The sequence below is a fragment of the Myotis yumanensis genome, unplaced genomic scaffold (assembly GCF_028538775.1).
Source record: "Myotis yumanensis isolate MYYU_CA2020_CCGP unplaced genomic scaffold, mMyoYum1.0.hap1 SCAF_14, whole genome shotgun sequence".
Classification (NCBI taxonomy): Eukaryota; Metazoa; Chordata; class Mammalia; order Chiroptera; family Vespertilionidae; genus Myotis; species Myotis yumanensis.
In genome coordinates this window covers 23883249-23908777 of record NW_027223765.1, presented here as the reverse complement: position 1 = coordinate 23908777, position 25529 = coordinate 23883249, and the positions used below count along the sequence as shown (strand labels likewise).

The 25529-nt window shown below is 45.7% G+C and overlaps 1 protein-coding gene across 2 annotated transcripts in view; it reads right to left on the bottom strand.

The window, feature by feature from the left end:
* The window catches only part of COLQ (collagen like tail subunit of asymmetric acetylcholinesterase), a 55583-nt gene extending 30054 nt beyond the window's left edge, over positions 1-25529 (bottom strand). Inside the window, exons 1-2 of one of the 2 annotated variants that reach the window (XM_070433368.1) lie at positions 25364-25529; positions 946-1058 (exon numbers count right to left, since the gene is read on the bottom strand). In XM_070433368.1, coding sequence (XP_070289469.1) covers positions 946-1058; positions 25364-25469 — 219 coding nt within the window. In that variant the 5' untranslated portion in view covers positions 25470-25529. Of the gene's footprint in view, positions 1-945; positions 1059-5560; positions 5729-25363 lie in introns of those variants that run through there. The other variant, XM_070433367.1, reaches the window with a different exon arrangement.

The window sequence follows — 25529 nt, the reverse complement described above, 5'->3', positions numbered from 1 at the left end:
TCTGTTCTCTCACCTGCTCTTGAGACGCACCTGGCTTGAATGGATTACAAAGCCACAATGGTGGAGTTAGGAAGCTCATTTCAGGGACCTCTATCCAATGTCTGGGACAGCATTGTCCAAAGGAAATAAAATGTGAGCTACCAATGCAAACCACATATACAGTTTTAACTTTTCTTGGTAGTCACATTAAAAAAGTAAAGGAAACAAGTGAAATTAATTTTAATATATTTTATTTAACCCAGTCCACCCCAAATATCATTTTAACACATATTCAATATTTAAAAATTACTAATGAAATATTTTACAATCTTCTTTTCATATGAAGTCTCACAATTCTGTGTGTATTTTATATGCACAGCTCAACTCAATAGCCATACGGCTAGTGGCAGTATTGGACAGTACAAGTCAAAGAGCTTCTGGAAAGATCTGAGACTCTCAAGTCCCTGCCTGTTGTCTTCTAGGTCAGCTCCCCACATCCTGCTTTTTCTTTCACCTTTTCCGCTCTTTCCAAATTCTGTTCCCTCTCACACCTCAGTTTGGCTACAGGAGGGCCATTTCCCGCGTCACCTCACAGAAACAGTCTATGTCTAAGACAGGCCATGGAAGGGAATTCCACAGATACTTGGGTGGGAGGACAAACAGAAGGGGAAATTCCATATCTGAGCAGCTGATGGGAGCCTAGAAAGTCATCCATTCACCTCACTGTTTTCAGGAAGAGGGGACACTTGGCCAAATTCAGTTACCTGCTGAGAGGAATCCCCTCCATAACTCAGCAAAGACAGAAGAATGGACATCACCAGAAGCTGGAAAATATCCCTTCCCTGCTCAACCTGCTGCATGAGAGAAGATTCTGGAGGAAGCTGACTGAGGGATGGGGAAGTGGGGTGGTGTGGTGGGCACTGAGGAGCCCTGTTTCTGTTCCCTCACATGTCCTAAGGTACTCACCGGACTTCGGCCTTCTCTGAAGAATGGTGGTGGGAACAGGGGGGGCGGAGGAGGTGTCAGCAGGCAGCATGTTTTGTGGCTGCCACGTTTCTTCTGATCCAGGCCAGGAAGGGCTGTTTAGAGAAAACTGCTGCTCATTAGCATGGGGCAGGGCTAGGCCCCTGTCATGCCTATTGTGCCCAAGGAGACCCACACTGCCACCCAGACTTCCCCATCTGATTCCCAACCTGTTAGATGTGAGCGCACCTCCTGTTTGCTATTGGACATAGGCCTCCCTTGGCCTTCGAGAGATGATATGTGTAAGATAAGCAAATGGCATGGATACTGACTATTATAAGGTCCATTTCTCCTTCTTCAATAAGTGACTTGTCACTTTGCAGATGGGGCAAGGAATTCAAAGTTAAACAGACTCATATGTGCCCCCAATAGTTGGGGAGAAGGAAGTCATTGTGAATGACTTTGATATTGTGCTCGGGAGGAAGTGTTCAGAGAGGGAGGCAGCCAGGGCTGGAGGTAGAATTGATTACAAAAGACCATGAGCCATGGTTTAAGATACATATTTGACTCCAGACTACGCACACATTCTGTGACACCCATGCTCATTAGAGAGTTACAGTTAAATGTCTCAGTACATGGGTGCGAAGAGAAGAGAGGGCCCTGGACCCTCAGAGCTTCATTGTCACATGGAATCTCTTGATGTACAGGTTACTGAGGAGAAAAAAACCAGGGCTGGTGTAGGAGTGAAAGATGGGGAACAATCAAGGGTGCTTTTGATGTTGCAGGGGACCCAGGGTAACAGTGGTCAGAGTATGAGATGGAAAAGTCAGAGGAAGCACTAGTTTGTAGGGAAATCTGCCAAATTTTGTGTTAAACATTTGTTCATTTGAGCACATGCTTGGCCAGACACTGGGTTAGCCCTTAGGGGAGGGCAGAAAGATGCCTAAACAGTGCCCCTGACCTAAGATGGTAAAGCTTGTGGAGCTTGAGCAGCTGCCAAGACCCTTCTGCTCATATCACACCTTCTCCTCTCACATCCTGGAGACTTACTGTACATCAAGAATTATCAGGAGCTGCCTCCACCAGGAAGCTTTCCTTGACTTCCCAGGCTAAGGCTGAGGGGTCCTTCTATGCTCTTCTTTGGGTTCACTCCTATATTAACCTTTATCTATGGGTGAATCTGTTTCCTTGTATCTCTCTGACTAACCTTTGCTTTCCCAGAGGATAGAAGCCATTTTTATCCCCAAGGTCTAGAACAGTACCTAGCATACCCTAGATATTCCTCAAATGTTTGATAAACAAAATTTTTTAAAAAACCACTTATGACATTCCAGGCACCATTTAAATGCTTCACATATATAAAATGTCCTGATCCTCACACAACCCTGAGAGTTAAGTACTATTATTATCATCACCACCTCATCACCCCCATTTTACAGATCACTTAATTGAGGTAAAGAGGTGAAGTGACTGCCCAAGGTCATACAACTAGGAAGGGACAGAGCCAGGATTTGAACCCATCAGTCTGGTTCCAGAATTCTTCCCCTAGATTTCTATACTACAACTCCAATGTGGGTGGAAATAAAGGTCAGGAGCTAAGAAGAAGAAGGCAAAGGGCCCCCATAGCAACTACCTGAGATTGACAGTACCAGTGTCCTTCATCCAAAGACCACCAGGAACACACCTGTAGCTGAATACAGCTGTCTCTATTGACTCATTGCAAAGAGGAGGCACGCACTCCAGGGGGAACAAGGGAGCATCCTGGTAACAGGGAGTGAGAAAGGATTTACTCCAGGATTGGGGCTTTGGCAGGTGATTTGGGAGGAGACAATAAGGAAGCAAAGTCAGGTCCTGCTCTGGATTGGATGCTGTCAGGAAGCAAGGGCTAGTCTATGACTATCTTAATTCTTAGCTAGAGGAGGAGAAGGGAGGCTGATGCTGGGACTGGCCAGGCAGCAGTAGTCACTCATGTTAGCAAACATAGAGGGACAGTGGGTCATTTTTGTGGCTGGTTGATAGTCTTATTTTGTCTGTGTCTGACACGGGGGGTAGAGTGGCCTTGCTCTTTCTTGATCCGTTATAGGTGCAGAGTGACCTTGTCTGATGTTCTGTGAGATCATTTACGTTCGACAGGAGAGCGCGTGGCCTGGCTCTGAGTAGCAGGCCTGCTCCAGCTGTCCTGGGCTGCTTTTCTCTTTCTCAGTGGTAAACTCATATAGCTATGTTATCATGAAACTTGACATTAATGCCAATGGTATTACTCTTCTAGTTTCTTCCCTAAAGCCAGGAGTGGGCAGCTTCCCTTGCTCCACTCCATCTCAGGTGTGTGCAGGAGGATGGCTGACACCCACCAGCACGCAAGAACCCTCTCAGGGTCCCCCAGCTGCAGTGCCTCCTCTGCCTCCCCTTGGCCTCAGCAGACAGCTAAGGGCTGAGGATGCACAAAGCCCCTCCCAGCAGCAAACACCTGGGGAGCTGGCAGGTTCACGTGGCTCATGTGCACTCCTACCATTTATTTTTGCAGACCATACGTGGCTGGCAATGTGTCCTTTCACCCCATGCCCTGTGTGGCCTTCCACTAATGAAAGACCCTGTATTACTTAAAGCAATTACCTCTCATTTCTTCCTGGAAACCAGAGAACTCTTCAGTGAACATAAATTATTGGTTGCTTTTCCTGCAGAGGCATCTGCATGGTTCACCCCCGCCCCATCTCTTTCCCCCCGACCTACTTCATTTTCAGCAGGTGAAGACCATCTATTTCTGCCCCCTCCCCCAAACTCCCTGGAGATGTTTGTTTTTAGCACAGTCTAGTTTATTTACAGCTCATTCCAACTCAGAATATTTCCATCAGGTGGACATGTTTGGGAACAGCTTGCCTCCACCCCCCGCCTCTTCCCAGACAACTAAGCCAGGACTTCACATGTCTATTTTGGTGTCATCTGAGTGGCCTGTAGCTCTCTCTCTCTGGACTATGCTGCCTCTATGGAATCGTGTCTGAGCTCAGGGTCCAGGCTGGAAAAGCCCCAGCCAGCTCTGGTGTGATGGAAAAACCCCAAGTGTATGTACATGGGGAGCAGAAACCTGTCTGCACCATGTGGCTCAGCCCTGCCAGCTGCCTTGGAAATGCCCACAATGACAGAATTTTAGGACCACCTGCCATGACTCAAAGGCACTGAAGTCATGTTGTGCATGCCCACTGCAGTGCCAAATCACGGGCAGAAACATGCCAAGTCCAGTGTGGGATTGGGCAAATGATTGAGGTTGTTTTGCTATGGCTGATGCTGGCTTTGCCCTTTGGACTCAATACCCTCTTGACTCTGGGCACATCCTTGGAAAGTGACTCACTCCAATTTACTCTTGGAAAGATAGGGACTTGGATCAAAGAGTGTGAGTCCGGATGCAAGTGACCCTGTGACATGGCACAACTCCATTTTCAATCTGAGATTCGGTTTCCCCACCTGGGCCACAAGGAGCTTGGCCCAAACCATCATCCAAGTACTTTTTATGCATCTGACACCAGGATCAACACCGTGTCCATCTGGATCTCCCACTCACAAGTCCAGCCCATGACTAGGGTACTACAAACAGCCCTTTCTGTTTCTGCCTCCTTTTTTGTATCGAGAAGCACCCCCCCCCCCCCCCCCCCAGATCAAGCAAATGTGTCATTAGAAGCCACCAAAGGAGAAAAATGACATAAACATCCTGTCTTTGCAGGTTGGGAAAATGAAAGATGCAGCCACATGCTAACTATTCTGCAACTGCCCATGCAGTTGGTGGACCGTTCACCTTCCTCCTCCTCCTCCTCCTCCACCAGCTTTTGGGCCTTTCCCTGACTTTCTGAGGAACCTGCGAAGAGGAGAGGAAAGGTGATGAGCGCAGCATCACTAAGTGTTTGGACCCTGACTGAGATGGCTCAGCTACAGTCAAGTTCTCATTTTTTCTGGCTGCAATTTGCCTGGTTTTCCCCAATTCACATAATCCAGAGAAGATGTCACCCTACAACTTTCCTTCAATCCCCACCCATACCACATACACCTTGAAACACAAATTCTGATCCTAAAAGTGGAAGGTATTTGAACCTCTCTGAAAGACCATAAGAGAATTTGCCATCTTCCAATTTGCTCCTGAGCAGGTTTGGGGGGCAGGTGAGAACACAACCCACAACAATTGGGCAGTTTGGTGGCTCTGGCCCCCGGGATGGTGAGGGGCATGACCCAGGCCAGTCAGGGGGAGATGATGGAGAGCTTCCCGGCGCCCCAAACGAGGGCTGGCCCCAGACCACAGAACACGATGTTACTCCAGAGCCAAGGCAACGGCAGCTGCCAGCCTGCCTCTCTGAAGTCAAGGTCAAGAGAGGGGCGTGCGCGCGCGCGCGCGCGCACACACACACACACACACACAAGAGCATGTATGCCGACCCCCACCCCCTCTCCACTGTCAAACCCCTTAGGTTACAATTCCAACACAGGCTGAGAAGTTTAAGATTTAAAGGCTGCTGCAGGCTCCCAAAACAAGTCTGCTTTCTGAGAGTCTTTTTTTCCAAAACAATGCATACACGCATGTAACTGCACATGCATACCACACACACACACACACACACACACACACGCAACTCACCCAAGCAGCAAGCTGAGTAACAGAGCAGTCCTGAGATGGTGAGCAGATGAGTGAGGCTGAGTGATGGGCCTGTCATTGTGGGCAAGGCCAAAGGCGGACTGGCCAGAAAGCACATGCTGGCGACAGGCTGAGATCTGGCACGCCCCCGAGAGGTCCCAGTGCCTGGCTTGCCGGGCACTTAGGGTAGAAGCCGGCCAATCCCTGCTTTGGTGCTGCTCCTGGTCCAGATGCCAAGGGTCCAGAGGCCAGTCCTGAGCTCCCCGGAGCAGGAATGGTAAGCAGTGTGCTGGCCTCTCAGGAGGCTGCACTAGGGGGCGGCTTGGGAGAGAAAGAGTGCTCTTGGCCCAGGGGAGGAGGTGAGGTTGGGAGCCTGGGATACTGATTGCCACTGGGAGCAGAGATGAAACAGGGTGTAATTGATCACACAGGCTGCTTTTCATTCAGCTCAAACACTGCCGTGACAATACTGTGCTGGCAAGCTTCAAAATCCACACCCATTGCCACTGCGCGGGGAGTCTGCCCACCTCTGCTCAGGGAAGTTCTTTGCCTGGGTCCCCTGGTCTTCACCATGTCTATGCCAAGGTGCTGCCAATCAAGCTAAACTTAATTTAAATATATACATGTTTCCAAAGGGCCTATGGGGTAAACCTTTTTAGATGAAGGCTGCCTGTAAAATAATAAAGGGGCAAATACAAGATACATGTATACTATGCACAAGCATGCACACACACATGCATACCCCCTCCCACACAAACACTATTCCAGATCATAGAGATAAGATAAGATTATTAGTATTTAGCAATAAGCACTGTTGTTTTAACCAGCTTAATAAAGACCATAGCAAAAGTCAGTAAACTTTTTCTGGAAGGGGCCAGATAGAAAATAGTTTAGGCTCCATGGGCCACATAGCCTCTGTTATGAGATAACTCATGTTGTACATGAAAAGCAGCCATAGACAATACATTACCAGCACAGCCATGGTAATAAAACTTTACTTATAAAAATCGGAGACAAGCTGGATTTGGAACCCAGGCTGTAGCTTGCTGACCTCTGAGATATAGCCTTCAAAGGAAGGGTAATTCTTGTGTTCATTCATACATTTACTCTTTCATTCATTCAGAAACGCACACTGAGTACCAAATGTGTACAAGAATGACTAGACACAGATCCTACCCTTGTTCAGTGTTGTGGAAAGAGTACAGGCCCTGGAGTCAGGCAAACTTGGGCTGGAGTCCTGGCTTTGCCACTTACTAGCTGTTTGACTTCGAGGAAATGACCACCCTCTGCATCTCAGCTCTCTTCTCTGTAAAGTGGGTATAGTGAAACACACCTTGCTGCTTTGCTGTGAGGATTAGAGGTAAGGTCTTTGGAGTTCTTGGCATAGAATAGGGGCTCTTTTATCAATATGTTCAAAGATAACTATTGTACGAGATGGGCAAAGAAAAGAGGCTAAAACATGGAGCTGGGTGTTTAGAGGGGACTAACAGGAGGAAGTGATGAGTACCAGTTGGGGCAGGAAATTCAAGAGGGAAATCAGGAAAAGCTTCCTGGAAGAGGTGGCATTTGAGCTAAGCTTTGAAATCAGAGATTTGATAGTAACAAGATGGGAGGAGTGAGGGAAGAAAGGGTCAGGCTCTTTTCCTTTTCTGGGGCATTTCTCAGAAATACAGAGTCTAAGACACAAGAGAAAGCAGCCCAGAGGGCATGGGGTGCTCCATCTGGAATCTCAGACAGTTGCTGAAATATCTGCTTCACATTTTCTCAAATCCCCCCCATGCTGGGTTATATTCCTGCAGCTCCTCATTTTTCAAACCTAATTTTAAAAACCCTTAGAAATCTAAGTTTTGCCACTTTTAGCAACAAAATCTTTATTTATTTATTTATTTTTACCATTTGGCATTGAAGTTTTCCTTAAAAGGTTTACACAAGTAAACCACTCCACTTAACCTTTGTTTCATCATTGTAAAAATGTCGGATACTGAACTAGATGACCTCTGAGGTCCTGTCCAACTCTGCAGGTGCTCAAACCTTTATTTTGAATCTAATGACTCAGGCTCACGAATGTCTCTTTCTGTTTCTCTTTTCTACAACTTTCCTGTCTCCTCTCACACTCTGTGTCTCCCTATCTCTAACTTTGTCTCATTCTCTGACTGTCTCTCAGAGCACTAACAGTTGAATTTCCTTAAGTCGAATGCTTGACCACTGTTAACTGCCCTACAGTCAGCTTGGGATAAGGAATCCTGGTCTCCAGCCCTGGTATGGTCAGAAACTTGTTGTGTGACCTTGAACAACTCACTTCTGCACTGGGCCTTGGTGGCATTGGACAAGATGAGCTCTAAGCCCTTTCCAGTATGGCTTCTATCAAGGACTGAGATACAGTGGTCCTTCAGAGAGTCCTGAACAGGGATGATCACACTCTCCCCCACTCTCCCCTGGAGGGCAACCCTTGCCCTCAAGGCAGCTGGCCTGCTGAGTTCCTTCAGGTTCCTTGGCCCAAGCACCAGTTCACCACAGCAGGGCTGCCTGCAAATATAATTCATAATAAAAGTTTCCGGATCTTCCTGCAGCTGTCAGCAGGTGTCATATTCATAGTATTTTGTCTTAATTGCAGCTCTGGTATTTATCAACCAGGTCAGAAGACCACTTCTGGAATTCCGCCTCCCTGGGCACTGTTCCAGAAACTTCTGTCCCCACTGTTGGCACATGTAGTCCTGTTTCCTGCTGGTCCCCTCCAAAGCGAAGCCTGCCTTGCATCTTCCCCTGCTGTGTCTCCTACCCTGGCTGTGCGGAGAGATGGTGTGGCATGGAGAGCTCAGCACCCTTTCCAAGGGCCTGGAGTTCCCAGGCAAAGCCATCTGAATTTTGGGGATAGAGCCTGGGCTCCCACCAGCCCCAGGGCACCTCAAGTTGACTATCCCACCCAAACCTAGGTGGGCAGAGGAGTAAGTTGGAGCACATGAGTTTTACCTTCCCACTGACAAAGACTCTCTCCTTGACCAAATGTTGGCCAGGCTCTCAACAAAGCTTTGAACTGGGCTTCTGTGCCTGTCCTTGCAGAGTCCAGTTTTAGCAAGAATCCTGTTAGGTCAGTGGAGAGAGAATCCCCATGAGGAGAGCCCCATAACAGGGACACTGGACAGCTAAGTGAGCAGAGATTTTGATTAGATCAAGTCACTAAAATGTGGGTGCTTGTGTATCCCAGCAGACAGCATTCTCCTACCCTAGTAGTGAGGTGCCAACCATGGGAAGCATTCTGTAAGCATTCACTGTCCTTCTGATCTCCACAACAACCCCACAAGTATGTATTAGCACTATCATCTTCATTTTCAGACAAGGCTCAGAGACTTAGGACACACACACAGTCAGTAGGTATTAAGCCAGGATTAAATCCAGATGTCTAACCCTGGAGACTTCTAAAGACTTTGTTATCAGCATCAAGTAGTGACCTCCCTCCCACCAGCCAAAGAGAATGCATAGAGAACTCAGCACAAATGGCAGGCTCCGCCTCCACCAGCTGAAGTTGCAGGAGTTTACCAACACCCACCCAGTTCCATGTCTTCCTAATCAAGCCTTACAGTGACTCATCTTTGGGTCCCCGTCTCCTGGTTTGTAAATTCACATTGTAGGATTGTAGTTGCCTCCCTCAGTATCCCGGCCACAAAGAGGGATCAGTCATATGTGCTACTGGCCTTCAATCAAATGTGCATTTACCCTCTCCATTGAATAGTTCAGTCTTCAAAGTGGGTAAAGAATCTGCAACTCATTTTGAAATCCATCAAAAAATAAGATGGATAAACAAATATATGATAGAATAAATATAGCAAAATGGTAATGACTACAGAATCCATGCAGTGGGCATACTGTACCGGGGGGGGGGGGGGGGGGGGGCGGGGGACAGGGGCATGTTAAACAACAGAATCTTATTTTTAACACTTCTGAAAGCTGGAAGTGCAAATTAAGGTGTTGGAAGGTTTTTGTGTTTTTTTTTTTTCTGAGGCCTCTTTCTCTCCTTGGCTTGCAGATGGCTGCCTTCTAACTGTGTCCTCACATGGTCTTCCCTTTGCATATCCCTGGTGTCACTGCCCAAATTTCCTCTTCTTCTAAGGACACTAGTCATATTGGATTAGGGTCCACCCTTATGTCCTCATTTAACCTTATCACCTTTTTAAAGGCCTCATCTTCAAATACAGCCACATTGAAGTATTGGGGTTAAAGTTTCAAATTATGGATTTGGGGAGGTACACAATTCAGTCCTTAACAGTGGTGTTCCATGGACAATTCTTTCCACTTTTTTTTGAATGTTTAAAAATTTTCATAATAAAAAAGAATAAAATAATTTTAAGTAGGCAACAGAAAATCAGATGATACCTTCACAAGGGTTAGGATTGGGGATGGGTTGGTCCAACACCTTTGTTGGCAAATATCTGGAGGTGCCTGGAGGAGCCTGGAGACACTCATTAGGGAGACCATGAGCAGGTAATTGCATCTCCACAAAAAAACATGAGAAAGACATTGTCCTCTGCCCCTTGTAGAAATGCTTTGAGGAGAAAAAGTCTGCCCCAGCTGCAGGATGAAAGAAAATCATCCCTTATTGGTCATTATTTTGGTAAATCATATATCAAAGTGAGTCCTCTGTGCACAGATTCAAGGAGACAGGTCCATTCCTCTTTCCTCCCACAAGGGAATTTTTTTGGACCTTATCTAGAGGAAGGCATCTGCTTTCTTGACTTCAAGTTCTAATTTGACCAAATGGTATATGGTAAATAGAGAGGAAGGAGGAGACAATGTTATTAGGAGCCAAGGAACATCAAGAAACCTTCCCAAGGCTGGCTGCGCCTTGGCTCTGAATTTGATTACAGCGGCCAGCATAAATCTGTGAGTGCTATTAAATCTTCTGCTATGGCTTGACAGGGGAGGCCAAGTTTCTACAGTTATTCTGGAGATCTGGCCATAGGTCAGAGACAAAACCGTCCAGCTGCATCGGGCCCAAAGGGTGGGTTATTTCCAACACCTGCTGACAACTGGGGCAGAGTGGAAAGACCCTGTGTTTCCAACCATCACATTTCCATGCCTTTATTTTTCCATAGTGACATCTTAGCTCTGAAGACACTTGTGATTCAAAACCACATGGCTCACTTAACCCTTTCCCTAGAGCCCCCCATCCCTGCCCCACCAACTCCAGTGTTTGCTATCTGAGGTTTCACAGCAGATGGTGGGGAGGGAGCAGGGTCTCTGGGTGGTCCCTGGCTGCCCGCTGGCACAAACAGACATTTCTACACACCAGTCCATGTGAGTCACTCAAATTCTTGAATTCCAGAAAGTAGGGGACCTCAGGCTGAGCTCCTTGGACTCAATTGAACCACTGAGCTTCTCAGTCAAACAAAGTATTAGCCTAATTCCAAAACCAAATAAAGACACTACAAAGAGAATTACAGATTAATATCCCTCATGAACATAGATGCTAAAATCCTCAACAAAATATTAGCAAATCAGATCCAGCAATACATTAAAAAGATCATACACCATGACCAAGTGGAATTTATTCCAGGGATGCAAGACTGGGTACAATATTCGCAAATCAATAAATGTGATACATCACATAAACAAATTGAAAGACAAAAATCACAAAGTCCTACCAATAGATGCAGAAAAAGCACTTGACAAAACCAACACCCTTTTTTAAATAAAAACTCTTAGCAAAGTGGGAATAGGGGGATCATACCTCAATATAATAAAGGCCATATACGAAAAACCTATAGCCAACATCATACTTAAGGGGGAGAAACTAAAACCATTTCCCCTAAGAACAGAAACAAGACAGAGATGTCCACTTTACCACTCTTATTCAACATAGTACTGGAAGTCCTAGCCATATAATAACATACATATGGTCTTCTCTTGGTTTTTCCATGGTATTTGTAAAATATTATTCTGTGTAGCTACATAAATGCATCCACATTCCTTCCTATGGCTGTGTAATATTCCTTCACTTAGGAGAACCATAGTTTGTTCACTCTGCCCCGTACTGACCCATACTGATATCCATTTGGATGGTGTGTGAGCATTTGCTGATATAAAACATGATACAACAAAATAACCTTCTGCATGCATCTGCATGAGACTGGAGATTTTTCACATGTACCTTTTTCATTTTTCCATGAGGTTTTTGGTCTTTTTTTTCTTCTTCTTATATACAAGGAAAGTATATGACTTGCAAATATTTTTCCAGTTTGTTTTGGCCTTTGAACTTTATTTTTTGTTATTTTTCCCATACAATTTTTTTAGGTAGTAGAATTTATTGTAGAAGCCTTTTATTTTTCAATGGCGTCTGGGTTTTTCTACAGACTCACATTATTCCCAAAATCTCCCAGGGTTTCTTTAATAATTTTATAATTAATATTTTACATTTAAATCCCAATTCATTTATAATTTATTCTGGTGTAAGTTTATTTGTTTGTTGATTTTCCAGAAGACATTTTATCTGACCTAAAGCAGACAATAAAAACTTCCTTTAAATTATCATTATGTAGCTTGCAAATGCCAACCATAACAATACTCGGTAACATATACTGAAGATTTATTACATGCTAAGCACTGGCCTATAACAGCCTTCAGGCTTATTAATATTTTCTCCATTTGATAGATCAGTAAACTGATCTATCATGGCTGGGTGGGGTTGTGACCTGAACCCAGATCAGTTGTCTCCTTGTCCTAATTGCTCTGCTGTCATAGAAACTCCAACTACTTGTGTGTCTGAGACACTACCACGGTGATGCACTTCACTCCTCATTAACTACTTCATCTATGTTATTTTAATGTCACAAATAGAATATGAGCTCCTTGAGTTAGTTTGTCTTATGAATCTTCTTGTTCAATATAACAGTTAAGTATAGAGTAGGTAGGAGGTGCAATAACTATTGGCCATTTGATCAAAAGGGAAGTATATCAAAAGGTATGTATCTTAATAGTTAGAATTAATTTAGAGATAGAAAGACAGATGTAAACATGGTAATAATAATAGAGGATCTGAATCAATTAAGTGGACTTTTTTGCCTCACTTAGAAAAAAATTGAACAAGATGCAAAATGGCAGCAAATGGGTGTATGGCCAGAAAATTGAGTATATTTGTCAAATCAGCCACCACTTGCTGGCATTCCATTGGAAATTTCATATTTAGTAATCTTGCTCTGATTGCCTAGGAGGACCCACACTGTCAGGCCTGGTGATTTGGCATCCACTTTCTCTGTTGAAGGGGACAAAGCTTTCGTTGTATACAAGGCAGATGCTGTGTGGACAGAGGCCCGTTCTCCTGACATGGATGAATTGGATACAGGAAGCGGCTTGTCCTACCAGCTAGGTTCCGCACAGGATCGCACAATTTCCAAAGGGTGGACACTCTCAGGACTGTAGCGACCTGGGAGTTTCCTAGTGAGCTCCCCTCTGAGAAGTGAGCTTTCTCCCTCACGGCTGCAGGGAGGGCTACCTGGGGTGGACTTTGGGCATCAGCAGGCTGTTATTGTCCTCAGGAGTGAGCCTAGGCTTTCCAGGTTATGAAAGTCCAGTGTCACAACAACTCCTGAGTACAACTCAGAGCTAGGCCTTCCAATGCTTTCTCCTTTGATCTTGACAATAACCCCTCAAATTATCTTCTATTTCGCCCCCCTTTTCCAGTTGTGGAGAACCTAGGCTCTGACATTCAAGGTCCTGTAGAGCAGGACTTCTGAGCCCAGACCTCCAATTCCATAGCCCATCCTACTGTACTGTAACAGGCTCTCAATGGAGACTCTGAATTCTGAAACTGAACTCTTTAGCACCATGAGCAATTCTCTCCAGCCATCAAACAAGAGCAGGTGCACTTAGAGTAGAAGTGAAACATCCCAGGAAGAAGCAAATGGCCTGGACTCCAAATCTCTCACCATGTGGAACAATGTTGCAACCGGTAACTGAGAGCATAACTAGGTTCCAGGAGCAGTGCAAAGCTCTACCTGTTAACTTATTGAGTCCTCACTGCCATCTAATGAGGTAAGTATTCTTCTTATCCCCATTCTACAGAGTAGGAAACTGAGATGCTAAGAAATGAAACCAAGACCACTTGGCCAAGATCACTCAGCTAGTGCATCATGAAGAAGTCACTCAAGTCCAGAGCTGTCTGAATGTGAACCCATGCCTTTTACTCTCTTCATGGGTACTCAGGTGCCAATGCTCAGAAGAGAAACACGTGCCAAGGCCCCTTCTTTGGGTAGGTGCTAAGTGTGGAAATGAGCAAGCAAATTTGACTTTGTTGGCCACAAAGCCAGGGAAAGTCTACAGGGAAAAGATCTTTGAAATCTGGCCCATCTCTTCAAATGCAGATAAGGAAACTGAATCTCACACAATAAGCGAATGCCTTGACCAACACTACACATGTCCCAGGAGTTAGTGGCAGGTCCAGATAAATAAGTCAAGTTTCCCAAATTTTCCCTTAATGCCTTAGCACTGTGCCGCAATACCTCTCTAAGCACATTAGTAAACAGGCAAATTGCCCAACCTGCTTACTCGACGTCCCCACACCCCCTCAGCAGCAATCACTACAGTGGCATGGCAGCTATATCTGTCAGGCAGGGCACTCTTACTCTCAGGCCTGCCCAGCAGAGGAGGTGTGGGTTGAGGCAGTTGATTTGGATAAAGAAAAGAAAAAAGGGAGAGAAACCACTTACTCCAGATATTTTGGGGAAAGCATTTCCAGGGCCCGGACTGTCCAGGCAGCCAACTCAACTTCCACTCCCTACCCCTCACTTTCTATGCGCAGACACGGAGCGTGAAGGAGCGTGCTCCCCAAACCCACGCTGTTCCCTCAGGGCCCTGCTGTTCCCTGGACATGGAGGTCATTTGTCTTTTCCACCATTTACTCTCACTACCATGACCTTACCCAACAAAGCTCTCAGAAAAACAGACCACAGAGAATCAAGAAGCTTTTTGAGCCCTAGCTGGTTTGGCTCGGTGTATAGAGCGTAGGCCTGCAGACTGAAGGGTCCCAGGTTCGATTCCAGTCAAGGGCACATGCCCGGGTTGTGGGCTCGATCCCCAGTGGGGGGCCTGCAGGAGGCAGCCAATCAATGATTCTCTCTCAACATTGATGTTTCTATCTCTCCCTCTTCCTTCCTCTCTGAAATCAATAAAAATATCTTTTTTAAAAAAGAAGCTTTTTGAAGGCCAGCCCAGTATGATGGATCTCAAAATGAGCCAGTTCTGTTTGGTTACAAAAGGGCAGCCCAGTGTCAATCCTCAACAACAGTGACCCCACCCCACAGGCCCCTCATACAGGGACAAGTTCAAACACTTGACCAAATCCCGAGTCACAGCAAAGTAAGAAAGCCCCAGTTGGGCAGGTAGGTCTCCACAGGTAGGATGGCCATCGTCACTCCATCCCCACCCTCCTGGGTCCCCAAGAAGCGCCATGCTGGGTCTGAGACTCCTGGTAGGTCCCTCCTGGAGCATGTGTCCCAAGAGAGAACTATCAGCTGCAGCATGAAAGCTGCTGGGACTTTCTCTAGACTTCTCAGAAAGATACCAGGTGAGCTGCACTGCAGGATAAGCAGGAAAAAGAGGGGGAGGCCTGTAAGGGGAGGAACCTGTCCAACTCACATTCATGTTTCTTTCTTTGCTTCCCTCTTTTTTTCAGACCCAGCTGGTTTACTGTGCAAAGCCCACAGCAGCCATGAGGCCTCTCCTTCAGCTGTTGCCAGCTCCCAACGTGCGGTCACATGTTGTGCTTATGTTGGTTACCATGGAGACATAAATGCCAGATTGAATGGAGCTGCATGCTCCGGGCTAGGAAATGGAATAGGGCCAGGTGTATTTTTAAAGCCATCTGGGAAGGCCAGTCACCACGAGAAGAGATTCCTTCCCTGGTCTACGTGCCTCTACTTTGGGACTGATTCACAAATGGACAATGGATAAAAGCTGAGCCCCTCTTTTTGCCTTAACTTGCTGAATGGTTTCAGCAAAAAGTTATTTGGGACTTTTGCCTCTTGACACACATGCATCTTAGGGGAAATCATGAACCTCTTGGCATGTGTAGACACTGTGAGGTTCTGAAAAGGTTTATACATCACATACCAGGTATTATTTTTAAGTACTTCATATTCATAATTAGCCCACTTAATCTTCACAACTGATTTGTGAGGTAAATCCTACTTTTAGCCGGATTTTATAGATGGGAAAACTGAGGCACAGAGGGGGTGATTTGTCTGCCTGACATCACAAAGCTAAGGGAAACACAAAATTTGAACCCAGGCTGGGTGGCACCAGATGCCCTTCTCCTAACCACAAGGCTATTTTGCCTCTGCAATGATTTGGAGATCAAGAAGTCCTGATTTGTGCAGACTGGTGCAGCCACTGTGGAAAACAGTATGGAGTTTCCTCAAAAAGTTAAAAATGGAACTCACATTCCACCCAGTAATCCCACTTCTAGGAATATATCCCAAGAAATCAGAAACACCAATCAGAAAGGACATATGCACCCCTATGTTCATAGCAGCACAATTTACAATAGCTAAGATTTGGAAACAGCCTAAGTGCCCATCAGCAGATGAGTGGATTAAAAAACTGTGGTACATCTACACAATGGAATACTATGCTGCTATAAAAAAGAAGGAACTTTTACCATTTGCAACAGCATGGATGGACCTGGAGAGCATTATTCTAAGTGAAATAAGCCAGTCGAAGAAAGAGAAATATCACATGATCTCACTCATTTGTGCAATATAATGAACAACATAGACTGATAAAAAAAATGGATCCGGAGACAGAGAAGCACCGAACAGACTATCAAACCTCAGAGGGAAGGCAGGGGCGGGGGCGGAGGGGGATGTAAGAGATCAACCAAAGGACTTGTATGCCTGCATATTAGCATAACCAATCGACATGGACACTGGGGCAGCGGAGGCTTGTCCTGGGGGGTGAGAGTGGCCGGGGTGGGGTCGATGGGGGAAAAAGGAGACATATGTAATACTTTAAACAATAAAAATAAAGTAAAATAAAATAAAAGTCCTGATTTGTAATTTTGTCCCTGGCACTGTGTGACCTCAGGCAAGTGACTGCATCTCTCTGAAGGTTAGTTCCCCCTTTGGTAAAATGGGGGGTACCAATGGCTTGTGAAATTGTGAAGATTAGAAGTCATATGAAGCGTCTAGCACAGTGGTCGGCAAACTGCGGCTCCTTGAGTGTGGCTCTTCCACAAAATACCACGTGCGGGCGTGCACATACAATGCGATTGAAACTTCGTGGCCACACTCAAGGGGCCAAAGAGCCGCATGTGGCTCGAGAGCCGCAGTTTGCTGACCACTGGTCTAGCAAACAGAAAGTGCTCAATGCAAGGCAGCTTTATTAGTGTGAGTGGGGGTTCCTCTAGCAACTTGCCCCCAGCTCCTGTATCAGGCAGGGAGTGCTGAACTGTAACTGCCACTGCCCAGAAGGGGCAGATGGGGCAGGCCACTGTGCTAGGGCCAGCAGAACCACAGCTGCTCTCTCAAGTACCTACGGCAGATGCTGTCACTCCCTGCACATATCCCTCAGCATTCATCAGCCCTGTGGCCTCAGCTCTGGCCATAAGCACCTGTGACTATGCAAGAGAGTATCTCCAGCCATGGGAGCTGCTGTGGGCAAGCATGTCCCCAGGAGCTGGTGGATAAATACCCCAGTCCCCAGTCTCCCGGAGGTCCCCAGAATCTGCTCATGAACTCCCCTTGTATTTCCTGTCTTGCCTTCCCACTGCCCAACTGGAATCACCTCACAAATAAACAACTTGCACCCAAGTTCTTGTCTCAGGGTCTGCTCTGAGAAGGAACCCAAATGAAGACAGTATAGACATCTGTGACTTTGATGCTGACATCAGTTACAAAAAGCACTTGCAGGACACTTACGCAGGGAAAAGGTAACTGTGGTAGGCTGAAATATGTCTGCCAAAGAGGTCCAGATCCTGACTCCTGGAACCTGTAAATGTTACCTTATATGGCAAAAGGAACTTTGCAGGTATGATTAAATTGAGAGGTTTAAGATGGAGAGGTTACCCAGGTAATCTCAAACATCCTTATAAGAGAGAGGCAGAGGAAGAGTTGACGCAGAAGAGGGCAATGTGACACTGAGTGGAAACTAATACAGGAACTCAGAGGCAAACTTGAGCAGTATTTCTCAATTCTGTGGACAGCAGCATCAGCAGCACCTGGGATCTTATTACAAATGCAAACTCCTGTGCCCCACTCCAGACATGCCGGATCCAACTCCAGGAATGGGGCCCAGCAGTCTGTGTTTTAACAAACATTTAGGCGATTCTGATGCTGGCTATAGTTCAATGGTTAACCCTGGGTGGACAACAGAATCACCTGGAGACCTTTAAACACCATCACTGCCCGATCCCAGGTCCCAGATTCTGATTTACTTAATTTAGTCTGTTCAGTCTGGACACTGGGCTTCTGGAAAGCATCTCAGGTAATTCTTCTGTCTAGCCAAAGCCGAGAACCAGTGTGTCCCAACTTTTCTAACATTCTTTAAGCATTTTTAAACATTTCTATATTTTACTACAACACAGTGCTTGAGAACCACTGATCTAGAACACTGACTTTCAAACTGAGCTTTGCAGAGCTTGGGAGTTCTGGGAAAATGCCCCAAGATTGCTACAGGAAGAGTGGGTAGAGTCCAAGCCAGCAGAGCTTCCGACCCCGAGATCAAAAAGTCACATGGCCAGATGGGGCTAGACAGGTAGATGGACTAAGAAAGGTAGACCAGAGGGTGTGGTCAGGGACTGCCGAGTCATCCTGGTTTTCAAGTGGTTTGTTGTTTTAATGAGACATCAGAAAACATTTTTTTAAAAAGTTGAAACACTTCATTCTTAAATGCTAGCAACTAAGGCAAAATTTTAAAATCTCTCTCTCTCTCTCTCTCTCCTCTCTCTCGCTTTCTTTTTTAGTACTATGGCATGAAGGCTGAAAATGGCTAACTAAGACTGGATTTGGTCCTTGGGCAGCTAGTGTGTATGAGCTTCAGGTCTGCTGCAGGGTCTTCCAGCCACCTCCTGGGACCAGCAGGCTAGGCTGGCCAGGTTCTTCTCAGGGTGCTGATAGGAAGGCCATGTGGGTGGGGTACTGTTGTCTGGCCATTGCTGCATCCCTGTTCCAAGTATACTAATATATCCAGCACTTATTAAGTATCTGTTGAATCAATCAATCAATCCTCATAGCAATCCTGTGAAATGGAGACTATCACACCCATTTACAGATGAGGAATTTGGAGCTCAGAACAACTTGTGATGTGACCTTCCCACAATCACACAGCAGATAACCAAGAGTCAGGATTCAAACCCAAGACCCTTCACATAAGGATTGCTATGAAGAGCAAATACAACTGTAGCTGTGAAAATGCTTTGTAAAATGAGAGGTTTGGAGATAATAAGTACCAATTATAAGAGTCATATAAGTATTTATGATGTGAACTACATTTTAAGAAGACGGGACACCAGCTTATTTGGTGACTCATTGAAGTTAGAAGGGAATTCTTTTCATTTTAGAGCTGCATTGTTTTTGTTTTTGTTTTAATATATTTTATTGATTTTTTACAGAAAGGAAGGGAGAGGGATAGAGAGTTAGAAACATCGATGAGAGAGAAACATCGATCAGCTGCCTCCTGCACACTCCCCACTGGGGATGTGGCCGCAACCAAGGTACATGCCCTTGACCAGAATCGAACCTGGGACCCTTCAGTCCGCAGGCTGACGCTCTATCCACTGAGGCAAACCGGTTTCGGCAAGAGCAGCATTGTTTTTGTATGGTTGTGGCAGCGGTGGTTGTAGATCTGAGGAAAGCAGGCTTAAGTGTGGTGAATGTCAATATGGGAGTTTGGCCCTGGGTATCTGAAGGGAAGGCCTCCCATCTCTCACACCCACCACTCTGGATGTCTGAGTTGGAGATGAGTCACAGCTTTATTCAGAGGCCTGGGGTGGGAAGAAGTGGGAAAGCTGGGACCCCTGGAGAGCCCTCTACTCTAAGAACTCTCACTGATTATATTATCTAGAAGAAATATGGGGAGCTAAATAGGAGGAGATGGCTGAGAACATTAAACAGTAGCTGATCAGCATCAGATACAAACAAATGGCCCATAATCTACTGCCAAGACCATGATTGGTTCCCAAGTGGTGTCCTCACTGACTTCTAGTCAGGAGAGTGCTGGCCTAGACATCATGTCCTCAAGGTCACAAAACTCCTGCTCTGGGCCCTATCTCAGCAGCCAACTGGAAAAGATTCCAGCACCCAGATAGAATTCCCATTCTTCCACATGACTCACTCTACAGGACTGGATTTGGGTCTTTTCACCATCTGGTCTCTGAGACCTTGACCCGACATCATCTGGCGAGTCCCTGCCTGCCTGAGAGGTCCTGTATTGGAAGAAGGAAGCCATACTATCTGTGTGGGTATAGGGTAGGATGGCTCACAGTGCCTGCAGAGAATGTCTGTAAAGTGGTATTCCCCTGGTAGAAGGTCCTCATCGCCCAAAATACCCTTCTTGAAGCTCATCTTACTAGCAGCCGTGGGCAAACTACGGCCCGCGGGCCGGATCCGGCCCGTTTGAAATGAATAAAACTAAAAAAAAAAAAAAAAAAAAGACCTTACCCTTTTATGTAATGATGTTTACTTTGAATTTATATTAGTTCACACAAACACTCCATCCATGCTTTTGTTCTGGCCCTCCGGTCCAGTTTAAGAACCCATTGTGGCCCTCGAGTCAAAAAGTTTGCCCACCCCTGTACTAGAGCACACTTTAGTACTTTAACCCCTGTTAAAATACAAATGCCTTCAAAGGAAAGATACACCAGTATCCTGGAAAGTCATGTACACTTTAGTATAAAGTAAAATTCAATCATTTGCTAAAAGCTTTGGGCATTGATATCCTGAGGAGAAGGTAGGGGAGAATAAAGAATAAAGAATCTAGTAATAACTATGTATGGTATCAGAGAGGTCCTAGACTTACCAGGGTGATCACTCTATAAGTTATATAAATGTCTAATCACTATGTTGTATTAATATAATATTACACATCAACTGTAGTTGAAAAGTATTAGAAATTGAAGGAATGAAGATTTTAAGAAGAATCTAGAGCTGAGTTTTCAAAATATAGAAGTAACCGACAGCACTTTACCATCTAATATTTTTATTTATCCATGGCCATAAGCAGATTTGGTCTACATTAGTAAAAGACCCCAACTTAGAGTCAGAGGGCAGGATTCCAACCTCCAATTTTCCCACATACCAGCTGTGTGATCTTGGGCAAGTCACTTAACCTCTCTGAACCATCATCTCTTCATCTAAAATGTAGAAGTGATGTCACACTCATCCCAGGGGTGCTGTGAGAATTACATAAATTGAAGTGTGTGGAAGGTCTGCATGTCTATAAATATTATTATCCTTGGGTCTGTGCCACCACATTCTAGAAATTGTACAACTACTGACTGAGCTACATCTGTGAATGGCTACTGGAGCTGAGTCAATCCACAGACCCATAGTAAGCCCAGCCAGGGTCAGCCAAACCCAAGCTAGATCAGCTGACTCTTAGTTGACCCACAATCATGTGAGCTTCAATAAGTGACTGTTGTTTAAGCCACTGAGTGTGAGGGTGTGAGTATTACCAGCAATGGTTAAAACAAAATACCAACATTAAGGTTCCTGACATTAAAAATTTTAGGGCCATGTTCAATTGAAATTATTTTAAAATATATCTGACACTTATCTGTGGAGAACGGCTACAGCGTTTGGACAGGATCAAGCCTCGGACTGACAAGAGGGCACAGTCCTCTTGTGGCAAAGCCACATACAAGTCCCAACTTGGAGGGCAAAGCCCTCCCAGCACAATTATAGCCAAAGGCTATGGTTGTATGTAAGCTTGACCTTATAGTCTGACCTTGTAGTTCTAGGTAGCTGAGGGATATGGGCTGCAGGAGGTGCAGCAAGTGCTGCCAAAACAAAGCTTGATAGAGTTCAGAGAATTGCAATAACAGGAAAGAAGCAGATTTGAAGCTCGTAAGAACATTGTAAATATCTTGACCACTCCCTTGTTTTGCTTTGTGTGATTTGACTATAAAATAAAGATTCAGCTTACAGGTGGGTCACTGTGTCCTCATCCAGACACAGTGACCCACCTGGCCCCAACTATATTCTCTTGTCTGTTTTCTTTAATCCTTCACCGCCCCTCCTCAGGTTCACCACTGGCTGTGCTGGACACAGTTCACTTATCTGCTTCTTAAGCAAAATAAAGTGAACACAACTCAGTCTTCACTGGGTCATTCATGCTCATCATAGTGAAAGCCAGGAAATGTGCTATAAGTTCATGAGGCCTTCAGGGGGTAAGGTACAAAACAGGGGCTCTAGATATAATTCCAGTCTACTATTCTTTTTTGATCTCAGACCATTCCCCAGTTCTTTACCATTTTTCTTGTAATCAATTTTACAAGCTGTCATTTTGTTGTCATTGTGTGTATCTTAAGCAGCAGCCCTACTCCTAAAATTGAATATGCTACAGTGAATTCTCCACCCTTCGAGAAACCTATCTAAGCCTGTTAGAATGGTATCAAAGTAGAGTTAATAGGCTTGGAGTAGAGGCCTGAGCGTGTTTTCTGCAAAGCAAATGCATGTGCTTTAGTGCTCAGATTTTATCATCAATGTTGGCCTCTGATGCTTTGCTCCCTTCCTGATTCTCCTCTGGGACCTGGCAGTGGGTAACGAGCATCTGATCCAGATAGTGGGTGCTGTGTCTGGCATTGCTGGAATACAGTCTTTCCTGGAGAGAGGGAGGTGAGCACCAGCCTAGATGCCCGTAAGAGCTCTTCCTCCATCACAGCCCCTCTCCAGGGAATTTAGCGCCTGCTGGTCAGGCTGCCTGGGTTTTGACAGCCAATGACCATGGGTTCCCCAGAGCAGAGGCAGCACTGCACTTGTCTCTGTGTCCCCTATAGCATAAGGCACCCAGGAGGCACGCACTAAGCAGTGATGGCGAACCTATGACACGCGTGTCAGAGGTGACACGTGAACTCATTTTTTTGGCTGATTTTTCTTTGTTAAATGGCACTTAAATATATAAAATAAATATCAAAAATATAAGTCTTTGTTTTACTATGGTTGCAAATATCAAAACATTTCTATATGTGACACGGCACCAGAGTTAAGTTAGGGTTTTTCAAAATGCTGACACGCCGAGCTCAAAAGTTTCGCCATCACTGCAGTAAGGTGTAATGGGTAAAATGAAAAGATCTTCCTGGTGGCCCTTGTTTCTATGAGCACAGGAAGAGTAAGAATCTACAAGCTTGAATACAGAATATTTCACAGCAAATTGTTGGAAAATATTGTCAAAGAATTAAAGTTCTCCTGTGTCAAGGAATAAGTTTATTTCCCATTTCAGGGCATAAGTTTATTTATAAACTGTGCTATAAGGAAGTCCTGGCAACTAAATGAAGGAGACAAAGCCAAGTGACTACAGGAGAAAGCAGATTGTTTTTTCTCTGTATTTTCTCTGTCACCTTAGTGATCTCCTCTAACTCTCTATCTTATTGTTTCACCAAATGTCTGAAGACCACATTCCCAACCAGAAGGTCTGGACCTAGCAATTCACGAGGAAGTACTTATGGATATGTGGGCTAACTATTCTACCTTCCCTCCATCTCCCTTCACTCTGCAGCCCAGAAGTTGACCCCCCATGACTGCATCCAGGAGCTCCTCTGCCTGGGCTTCAGGTTGTGTTTGGCCAACAGGTGGTTGTATTGGAGGAAAGGTATTTCTTCTCCACTTTCTCCCCCGCCTTAGGCTCTTCTGTGATCAAAACTCTTGCTCAGTGACCCCTCCTCCAAGGTCCCAAATCTTCCTGGAATCTATTTCCCATTTCTTCCTCTTGCCTTTTCAAGCACAATGGTGGTAAAAACTCCCACAATTGCTAATTTCTCAACATTCCTTGTTGATTCCCTTAACCCCACCCACAACCTCTGAAACTGGTCCCTTCAAATATTTTCATCAGAACCATTAGACTTGCTTCTTTTTCCTGGTGTTACCCTGACTGGTACAATCTGTACAGAGTCTCACTTGAGAGATGTCAGGGCTCTCTCTAGGACAAGGAGTTCAAAGAAAATCAGAGGTTCTTTTCTAACTTTCAGAACTCGTTAGCCTTTTTGGTACTATCTAAATTAAGTGTTGCAAATGATGGCATACCTCAATCTATAGATAAGAAGTTTTATTCCCTCATTCACTCATCCAGTCACCAAATATTTATTGAGCACCTACTATGCTCCAGGCACTATTCTGACCCTGGGGAAATGATGCTAATGTATAAGGCAGACACAGTCCCTGCCTTCATAGTGCTTACCGCCAAAGGCTAACTATCTCCCAGAAGTCAGACAACCCACCAGGGCAAAGCTAAAACCAGAGGACTGAGTTTCCTTAAGTCCTGAGCCTTCAGCAGATTCTCAAAGGAATCTATGGCCCAAACAAGGTTAAGAACCATCTATCCAGCATCCCCCTTGAGTAGTGGAATAATGACTCTGCCAGAAGAAACGTGGTGCTGTCAATTTGAATTTGGGGAGAGCATGTTGGCACAACCACCCACCTTTCCTTCCCCGCCCCCATATTCTCCACAAATCCCTACCCCTCCTTCAGTTCCTCACACTTCTATAATTAGCTCCACGCCCTTCTGAGCCCTTCCCTCAGGGCCCACAGACGCTGGCAGCACATCATGTTGATGAACTGTTTTTATGAATGGACAGCGGTTGGGGACTGAATTCTGAGCTGTGCCTTCTCTGAGTTTCTAGCAAAGACAGTGATAGCAAAATTTCTGCCTCAAAGCATTTATGAGATTCATGTTGGAGCATGTGACTGACTGCCAATTCTAGGGAGAGCCAGGGGTGACTGAGGCAAACTGAGGGAGGCTCTGAGGAGACAGGCAGCAAAGCTTGGGGTCTGTCTGCCTCCCTCAAGCCCTCTGAAAATACTTGAGTTTGCCCAGAGTGGTTGAAATAGGCTATGCCGGTAACCCAATACTCCTGCTGCTCTGGGTCAGACAGGACAGGACAACAGAAAAGGTTGCCACGCTGGGAGGGAAAGCCCCCTTGCCTTCGCCTCCCAGCACTGCACCCAGCAGACACCCAGCTTCAGGCCTGGCTCTCCCTCTGGAGCCCCTCCGCCTTTCCCCAGAAAGCCCCCTTCTCCCAGCTGCCTCATCTGAGGCTGAAGAGAAGGCCCACACCAGGGAGAAAGGACAACAGGAAAGCAGACAGGGCTGGAGAAATGGAAGACCTAGTCCTTACGCTGCATGGGGGCCCCTTACCCCCCAGAGAATCAACAGGACTCCTTTCCCCTTCTGTGGGATGGTCCTGGCAACCGGCAACACTGTCCGAGCTGGGACAGTGACATGTTCGTTCCACATCATCCCCTTTGAGTCAAGCCCCCTTCAGAAGGGGTCAGGGATGTATTTATAGAAACAACTCTTTCTGGGACTCACTTCTCTTTCACTTGCACTTCTTTCCATCTCTTTTAAGCTCCCCACAATCCCCTACCAAAATGAAATTGTGTGGCAAAAGGAGGTAAGAAGTGAGGGAACGCAGAAACAACTTTTGGAACAAGGACAGAAGGGGCTTCCAAGACCAGCTGGAGTGACAGAGAGCTTCTAGGGTGGTCTCCCGCCAGCCTCCCTCCAGCAAGAGTAGACTAAGAAAAATATCAGGACACGTTGCGAATCAATCTTCCTTCCTCCCCCTGCCGCAAATAGGTGGAAGAGAGGAACGTGGTCATCATTTACCTGCTGAAATTGGGAGGACACTGTTGACGAAAGTAGGCTGAGACACGACAAAGCGGAAGAAAAGCTGAAGATAAATTCCCAAAGTCGTTGGATTCAGGACAACCATGCTGGCTGGGGTCTGGAAAGTGTCAAGTTCTCAGCAGCCTTGCCTCCAGGCTGCCGTGGA